Source organism: Malus domestica, chromosome 06 (genome assembly GCF_042453785.1).
Source record: "Malus domestica chromosome 06, GDT2T_hap1".
NCBI lineage: Eukaryota > Viridiplantae > Streptophyta > Magnoliopsida > Rosales > Rosaceae > Malus > Malus domestica.
The window spans coordinates 25,519,630-25,529,091 of record NC_091666.1 but is presented as its reverse complement, the minus strand read 5'-3'; the positions used below and the strand labels follow the sequence as shown (position 1 = coordinate 25,529,091).

General features: G+C 38.6%; 1 protein-coding gene across 1 annotated transcript; it reads left to right on the top strand.

Moving 5' to 3' along the window:
• Positions 1-1,956: 1,956 nt before the first annotated feature.
• Positions 1,957-3,311, top strand: LOC103438762 (uncharacterized). The gene has a single exon (XM_008377305.4). The coding sequence runs from the start codon at positions 2,160-2,162 to the stop codon at positions 3,027-3,029; it is 870 nt and encodes a 289-aa protein (XP_008375527.1). The 5' UTR covers positions 1,957-2,159; the 3' UTR covers positions 3,030-3,311.
• Positions 3,312-9,462: the final 6,151 nt, after the last annotated feature.

The window sequence follows — 9,462 nt, the reverse complement described above, 5'->3', positions numbered from 1 at the left end:
TAAAGTAATTTTGCACAAACTAAATTTTACATTTTTTTAAAAGTATCACCTACAGGTGATCTTAACAAATCTTTAATTTAGAAAATAAAACTAAAAACAAATACTTATCGAGCATTTTCACTTCCTCTCTTTCTCTCTCTTTATCCTTATTTTGAAAACAAAAATAAATAAAAAATTATCCACACACACAAAATATGGAGGCATATGCTAGTATCTTTTAATTTAAGTGAACTAATAACATTATCTTAAGAAAATAGAAATGCCACACGATGCTACCATCAAATTAAAATTAAAATAAAATAAAATTCCAATAGCAAATGTCTTGTATCGAAATTCGAATCTATGAGAAAACTCATTTACCTTTAGTAGGATAATTCCATTTTTTTGATATTAGAGATGGTCATAGGCAACAAAACAAAACGTATGACAAGACATTGAGAGCATGACATTGTATAGTAAACAAATATAAAGAACTTCCTAGTGTTATTAAAATTGGAGTGAACGAAAACAAAAAAAGCAGGTTGTGCAATGTCGATTTTTAATTGGTTTATTAATAAGACAAAATATCATTAACGTCGTACCCAATCATAAGAAATACGAGATCGTAATGTCCCAAATGCCCCTAGTAAATTCCCTCCCTATAGTGCTTTTCGCTCTCTCTTCCCTCTCTCTCCACTTACCAAAAAAAAAGCAGGTTGTGGAATGTCGATTTTTAATTGGCCTCATGCTTCGGCTCAACGCCGATGGCAAACCCTCTTTCAATTTTTCTAGCCTTCCTCCTTTATATTCTCATTAATTGTTGCTTATTTATTTTTTGTCTTGGTATTTCCGTCAATAAGTGCCTTTTTAATGTGGTTATTTATAAGTCTTTCTTCATGAGTATTTTAATATTGTGTTGGTAAGTTATTGGCTACTCCTGAGATTACTTTATTAAAAGCGATGTCATTGTTGATGGTGTTGCGCATAAAAGTCATGGTAGTATGGACACTAGTTGGTTCATAGTCAGTTCCTTTTTAGAGTCGGCGCTAGTGGTTGTCAAACCGTGAGCTCATGTTCGTTATATTCAAGGCTTTGTGTTTAGAAGTTCATAAAATGTTAATTCGCTAAATGTGGAGTTTCTCTAGCTTTGGAGTGCCATCTCAGTACTCTGAGTTTGTGTGTAAATGATTTCAAGACCTGGATGTGTTCCTTTGCTTATTATTGGGTTTGTCTCGCCCTCAAACCCACTTGTACCAGTGATTATTAGTTTCGCCAAGTTAGCCTTTTATGTTTTGTTAAAGTTTCTCTGAGTTGAGGATCTATTGAATGTTATCTTGAATACACTATTTGATATTCCTATCAATTCTTAACATTATATAATAAACTGTTGTAGTTTCGTCTAAAAAAAATCTCTCTGGTAAGTGAAATGGTAATTTATACAAATAAAAAAGGATAATTCTACTAAATTCATCTAAATTACGATGGTTTAGCCAACTTAACTAAACTCATATCTGACAAGTTAAACTATATATTCAATGATTCTTCATCTAAGAAATGATACTCATTCTTTTTCTCCTAGTACACACCTTTGTTTAATTATATACATTATTTTCGTTTTAATTATCTAATCTGATGACGAGAAATTAAAAAAGGACGAGAGATTCTTCGCATATTGGTAATTTGCAAGATTCCATTTTTTCTACAGCAGTTATTTCAAACAATACAGCGTTGGGTTACAAATCGAAGTGTTTTACAGTCTGGAATTTTCAAATTTTCTTCGGCGAATTTCGGCTCTCATTTGTGGCGAAATGCACGGAAGAAATTTTTTTTGGTATTTTGGGTATTTCCCGCCCTTTTATCTTCCCTCCTGTCGCATCGACAAGGCAGCGACATATCGTATGCAATGATGCGGATTCCCAACGATGCATCGAAAATTACAATAAAGAGAAACCGGAAGCAAAAAACAACAGCTGACCATTTCTCCAATTATTTTAATCCTCCGACGTTTAAAACAATTAAAGCCTGCCAGACTAGAACGGCGACGTTTTTGTCACCTTGTAATCTGTCGGCTTCTTCGATTCCCGGATTCTTCAGCTATCCTATGAGTATAAATCGACGACCAATCCGTTCTCTGACGGTTTCAATCAGATACCGAAGCAAAACGACGACGGGTTTAGTAAATGGGTTTGCGCGAACAAAACGACGGCGTACGGAGGAGGAAGAAGTCATCGACGAGGGGGCACCACCGGTTCGTGGGGGTGCGGCAGAGGCCGTCCGGGAGGTGGGTCGCAGAGATCAAGGACTCTCTGCAGAAAGTGAGGCTCTGGCTTGGGACTTTTGACACCGCAGAGGACGCGGCTCGTGCCTATGATGAGGCTGCCCGAGCACTCCGCGGTGTCAACGCCCGAACCAATTTCGAGCTGCCACAGAGTAATGGGGCCGGAAATGGTGGCGCGGGCGTGGCGGAGAATGTGCCTTTTTCGTTTGAGGCGGTGTGTGGGAATGAGGTGGAAGCTGAGGGGTTGCTGGGTGCACTTAGAGCTAAGCTGCAGGATGGTAAGGTGATAAATTGTGTGCTTCCACAACCACCACAAGGAAATAGTGGCACTAAAGCGGAGCCGTCTCCGGTTGATCCACGTGGTGCGGTGGCGGAATCCGTCAACCTGCCACCACCCCACAAGGACTATCCAATTGTATTAGATAATCAGTGGCAACTTCAGGTTCACCCAGCACCATCAAACCAAACCATGGTGTGGGCCAACGAGAGCCAAGTAGCATATGAGCAAGTGCATAATTGGTCCACGTGGCCGAATAACAGTATGCCGTATGTACCAGAACAGTGCTCTATGGAGCTTCCGTTGCCGGCGGTGGGCACGCAGCTTCTGTCACAGATTGATGGTAGTGGTGGTGGCGGCGATGGTGGTTGGTGTTCAGATCAGCAGCAGTTTTTGCACTGTGACGGTAGCAACTGGGGAGGAGCTAATGCCAATTGGGATCCTCCTTTTTATGCTTCCTCTGTGCGGGGTGATGGGATCATATCATATAATTAATCTATGCAATTCTTTTTGTTTTACCATATTAACCTTACAAGCTAGTCTTTGCAGACTAATCAATTCTTTCAAGTACGTGCCCCAATAAATTATAAACCCTACTCGGGTACGCATTTCCGACCGTCATTCATAAGTAACTCACGAAAGTATGAGAACTTTTGTAGTTCAGTATGAGAGTTAGCTCTATCAAGGTTTCTCTTATTTGCGTGTTGTAGTAGTCAGTGACTACCTTAAAGAAGATGTAATCGATATTTGTACATTTATATATGGTTTAGTTAATAATTTTTAACGTGTATTAAGCTTCGGATTCTAGCGATTATTTTCATTCGCATGATTTTTGAATTTGTCAAAAAATTACCAACATGAAAAGGAATTGTACTGAGAAAAAAGAACTGCAAAATTTGGCATTTGGTCACATTTCCAAACTTGCTACATCAATTCCATCAAACAAGAAACACCTAAGTAAAGCTACTTGTAGGAGGTATGATAACGAAATGCGTCTTTCTTCTTCGAATTCAATCCTCCTTGTTTCCCCTGCAAAATGAAAAGATAGCAGTGAGGTGTGAGCGCAAAATTCATTTTAGATCGTGCTGGAGAAATGAATAGAGATTAACTGTTCATTAGAAGCATCATCCTCAACGTTCGATCATTTTCGCATTAGATCAGCCACACCCCTTTTACCTGGAGGACAAGAGCAAAGTGAATGTTAGATACAGAAACATCAATTTCTTTAATGTGAGGTTTAACATTAACAAACTAAACTATCACTCAACAAAAATTAACACATGAAAGATGGCAAGATAATGAGAAGGACCGGGATTAAAACCCTTTCAAAGCAAGCTTAGGACACAACTTTAAGTACTCAAAAGTGTAAAACTTTAGAACTCTCAGGTTTCCAGCTCAGAATTTGCATCCCCATCAACTGATAGGTTGCATGTATTTATAATAATCTTGAGATTACATCAGGGGTTTATCATCCCTATTTACACGGCAATATTTGAATTTGAATAATACAACATATGTGAAAATAAACTTTAAAACATTAAAATAATCTAGACCTATCAGAGTTATCCTTGGATAAGGACTGCATTCCTGAATAACAGACTTTAGAGTTTAAACATGAGCTAGATTCTTGATAACTCTGACTTGGTCTAACAGCCCCCCGCAAGCTGACAGCCCGAGAAACAACTGGAAGCTTGGACACCAAAAGCTTGAAATGCGAGGAAGACAAACCCTTTGTAAACAAATCAGCAATATGATCTTGAGAACAAATAAATTTTACCAGAAGCTGTTTTCGAACCACTTTCTCACGGACATAGTGATAATCAACCTCCAAGTGTTTTGTTCATGAATGAAAAACGGGATTGGAGGCTAAGGCTATTGAAGAGACATTCTCACACCATATGTGTGGAATATGAAGATGCAAATGAAGGTCTCTGAATAACAACCTTAACCAAGATAGCTCAGCAGCAGTGTAGGCTAGTTGCCTATATTCGGCTTCCATACTCGACCGAGAGAAAGTCTTATGTTTCTTTGAACTCCAAGACACCAGATTTGGTCCCAAATAAATACAAAAACCTCCTGTAGAGTGGCAGGTATGAGGATTGCCCGCATAATCTGCATCAGAGAAAGCATGCAATTGCATATCTCCAGGTTTATAAACAAGACTATTATCATACGTGGCCTTCAAATACTGCAGGATGCGTTTCACTGCCATCCAATGAGTATCCTTGGGTGAGTGCATAAATTGGCACACCTAGTTAACGGCATAGGAAAGATCTGGTCTCGTGATGGTAAAATACTGCAGCGCTCTTGTGAACACGGAAATTTCCTGAAACAAGAACAACGTGTACAAAATAATATTTTGGTGTTAATGGATTTGTAGGGTTACGATCTCTTTTAACTTGATCATCTGATTCGATCTCCGTAAGGTGTTGATTTATGGATGTTGTTGATCCAAGGGCCGTTGAAGCTTGATCTTGGATGAACGGTTGGGAGCTTTTTCAAGGGCCGTTGGGGCTTGATCTTGAAGAACTGTTGTGTAGATTTGTTGATGTTGTTGATCCAAAGGGCCGTCGGGGCTTGATCTTAGGATGAACAGTTGTGTGACTTTGGTGATGTTGTTGATCCAAAAAGGTCGTCGGGGCTTGATCTTAGGATGAACAGTTGTGTGGATTTGTTGATGTTGTTGATCCAAAGGGTCGTTGGGGCTTGATCTTAGGATGAACAATTGATGAACGATGAACACTTTCTTCAAGGGCCGTCGAGGCTTGATCTTGAATTGATGGAAGTTCTTCAAGAGTCGTTGGGGCTTGATCTTGAAGGAGGATTTGACGAAGAATGAAGAGGGCTTTCTTGATCCTTCGAGATTTGCTTGAGAGCTTTAGAGTTTCAAAGCTTCAAGGTTTTGGGGAATTCTCTTCCAATTTGGGAGTAGAGAAATGTATTTGTGAATTTTAGGATAATTGATACCTTGATGAAGAAACCTATTTATAGGCTTTGAGAATGAATTACCACCACAAAATTGATCGGATCATATTTATATATATTTTTACTTCGAATTCACTCATCTTTTCTTAGTTAGTTCCTTATATTTTTGAGCTATTTACGTTATTTTTGTGTTTATAGGATTTGTTATGCAAAGAAAATAAAATTAGCACAAATGGGTTTAAATAATAAACAGGAAAGTGGAACACGGGTGGACCATTAGAAAAATAATGGAGCAAATAAAAGAATTAAAGATGGAGCAAGTGGATCGTTAATTGTGAATTGAAATGGCTGCCTTTTTAAGAAGTGGGAGAGCACGGACGAAAAATATAATTGAAAGGAAGGAAGTGGAGTGCAAAGAATAAAAGAATAAGAAGGAGATGGAAGGCAGGTCAGAGGGGGATATAATATAGGAGAGCAGCAAAGCTGCCAGAAAAAGAAAATAATAAAAAAAAAGGGAAAAGGAGTGAGACGGGAGAAATAAGAAGGCAGCTTTAAGGAGAAAAGGACACGGACCGAGGCGCGGGGGGGAAAGAAAAGCTGCCTTTGCAGCTGGCGAGTCAGAGGAAGCTGCCTTAGGCAGCGTGAGAAACAGAAGGCAGGGCAGAGAGAGAGGAGTGACGGGGAAGAGGAGAGCAACGCGAGAAACAGAACACGCGGCAGAGGAGAGACCAAGAGGAGAGACCAAGAGAAGGGACGGACTAACAAGAGGAAATAAAAGGACGGACTGACAGAGAGCAGTGAGGCGCAGAGGCAGGACAGAGGGGAGAGAAGGCAAAGGCAAGGAGAAACTGACGGGAGCAACACAGAGAGCAAAGTTTCACTCCAATTTTTCTTGGTTTTATCTTCTCAAACTCATGTTTTACTTTTGGTTTAATTTGATAATAATGTGTAACTAAATTTATTTTGGCTAGAGGTTAATTCAAAGCCATGAATATATTTGTAATATGAATTGATTACCTTCAGTTGTGATTTCTGAGTTGTGATTTAATTTGCTTAACTGCTTGATTGATAACTAATTTGTGTATGTTGGTTGAGAGTGCACGCTTAATTTTCATGCATGAATTTGATGCTAGAATATAAGGGAGTTTCACCTAATCGTTATGAACTTATATTCACAAGTAGTGAAGGTTGTTATCCACAATCGTGTTAAGTGAATTCTAGGCTGGATTAACATGCGTATTCCATAGTTATGAATGCCTAGTCAATGTTTATGATTTCCGTTGAACTTAATGATCTTTGTTGAATGTCTCTATCATGCGTATTCCATAGTTAGGGATTTTGATGAGGAATAATTTGGTTGTAATGCGTATTCCATTCAATCCAATGAATCTAGGGAAATCTAAGAGTTAATTTAAGCGGACCTAATTAACTTGGAACATTGTCATTCACAATTTATTGAAAGAACAACTGAAAAATCAATTTAGGTTGCATATGTATCATGTGTGGAGAAAAACCCTCTAGCTAGTCCGTCACCTATCCTTTCACCTTAATTTCATGCTTTTGTCAATTCTGTAATTTATTTAAGTTTAATTTACTTCTCGTCAAAACCAAACCCCCCATTATTAAATTATATTATTTAGTTAGTTTTCATTGTTTTTAGTCTTTTAATTCAATTTCCGTCCATTTCAGTTTCTAGTGTCTAATTTGATTGTTTTCATTATTTTGAGTCATTCTAAGTGTGTTTCGAGTTATTAGAGTTTTTAGCCTAGTTTTGTGTCCTTGAGTCTTGTTTAATATTTTTAAATTAATTTAGAATAGATTAGCAATCCCTCCTAATCCCCGGCCTAGAACGATACCCTACTTACATCTATACTACAATTGTCAAAAAGAGGGTTTAATTTGTGTGTCAAGTAATTCTCACATCAAATTTTGGCGCCGTTGCCGGGGATTAGCAACTTTGCTAATCCCTTGGTTCTTTTCTTTTTGTTTAGTTTGTTTTTGTTTTAGTTTCTGACCTAGTTTTGTTTTCCTTGTTTTGTGTTACTTTTGATATTTGATTTAGTTTTCTTTGATTTCAGGGTCTAGAGAAGTAAGACATGGATTTTGCTAACATTCAAGCTCAATTGGCGAATCTTACTTCTCAATTGTCACAGATTGCCGGAAGGACCACAATGCCAAGTGTCCCTACATTTGATGTGCCCTATGGGCAAGGATATCAACATCCTCAATTCACTGTGAACGAAGATGCTTGGGGTTATCAAGGCTATGATCAACCAAGCAACAACATGTTTTCCAACGCTTACAATTCGGCTTGGAGAGATCATTCAAATTATATGTGGGGGGAACCTCAACAATTGCAACAAGATGGATATTGGCAGCAAGAGGAGGAGTTCTATTCAAAACCTATGCAATATGCTCAATCAAACTCAGGTTCGTCAATAAATTATAATCAAATTCTTAATGAATTAAATTGTTTGGTGCAGGGCTCACAAAATCAAGCCAAGGAGGCTCAACAAGATGGATATTGGCAGCAATCTGAGGAGTTTTTAACGCCTATGCAGCCCACCGCATACCCCACAACAATTCCAATCAAATTCAAGTATGTCCATGGATAGTGATCAAATTCTTCAAGTACTAACCTCTTTGACGCATGACCAACAAAATCAAGACAAGAAGTTGGATAAATTGATGAGTCAAATGGGAGAGATTATGGAATTCATGGTACAAATTCAAGAGCAAAGTGAACTCTCCAGCTCAACTGTTGCAAATTCAAAGGCAGAAAGTGAAATCGATGAAGCCATCACTTTGGAAGGTGACATGAAGGATGAAGCTGTCCCAGAACCATCCAAACACAGCCCGAACATGGATGAATTGCTGCTACAAGCAGAAGAGGAGGAGGACGACCTGGGCAGTTTAGAAGAATTCTTGCTGCAAGCTCCTCAAATCCCTATGTCATCCAACTCAGGTGAGGAAGTTCTAAATTCACTTCATTCTAACATTATTCCACCGAACGTCCTTTGTCCTTGCAGGTTTTTGATTCCAAATATCAAAGAGAGTGAAAAAGACATTGTGGAAGCTCTTCCAAAGGTGCAAAGTGATATCCCAATTCATGGTGCACCAAAACAAGTTCCCGATGGTATTGAAACGTTCAAAGAACCTTGCACACCAAGAAAAGGGATTCAAGAGAATGAAGTGGTTGAAGCATATCAAGAATACATCCAAGAGGTTGTGCATGAGACAATCAAGCCCAAAGCAGTTGAGTTTGATGACACAGGACAAGCCACAACCATCATAGTAAACCTGGCCAAATTCAAAGTCCCGAAAATGTTCAAACATGTGGTGTTTGTCATTGAGTTTGTGTCGGAAAAAGAAAGTAAGCCATCTTCTCCAATTTTAATTTTAATTTATACTAACATGTTTCTGATTTTGATGATTCAGGCACCCACTCTTGAATTTAAACCATTGCCGAATCATTTCAAGTATCACCTCCCATTAAAAGATAAATTCCATGCTTTGGAGCCGAGGGGAGTTTAAAGGAAAGATTCGTCCGGCTAAAGACGTTAAATCAAGCGCTTCTTGGGAGGCAACCCAAGCATTCAACGAAGGGAGACTTTGGAATCGCTAACCAAATCAGATTTGCATTCTTACACCCTTATCTTTACTGCTTTCATTTTGTTTTGTTTAATTAGTTGTGTTATTTGGTTGATTTCTGTGAGTTTGTGTTATTTAGTTTAAGTGTGGGGGAAGGTTAAACAAAGTCTTTTTACATTGATTTACATATTTTACATTGATTTAAAAAAAAAAAAAAAACATTAAAGTAAAAATATTTTACAATGATGTGTAAACTAATAGCATTCATTGGTCAGGTGGTGCTTCAGTAGTCGGCGGAGCTTCAGCAGTCGGCGGGGCCACGGAAGGAGGAGGTATCGGAGGTTGATCAGTTGGAGCTTCACTACGCGGTGCCGCCCCAGAAGACGAAGGCAGATGCGGTTGGAACAAACCC

Excerpts from the sequence above, each read along its gene's own strand:
- LOC103438762 (XM_008377305.4), top strand. The coding sequence starts at position 2,160 with ATGGGTTTGCGCGAACAAAACGACGGCGTACGGAGGAGGAAGAAGTCA.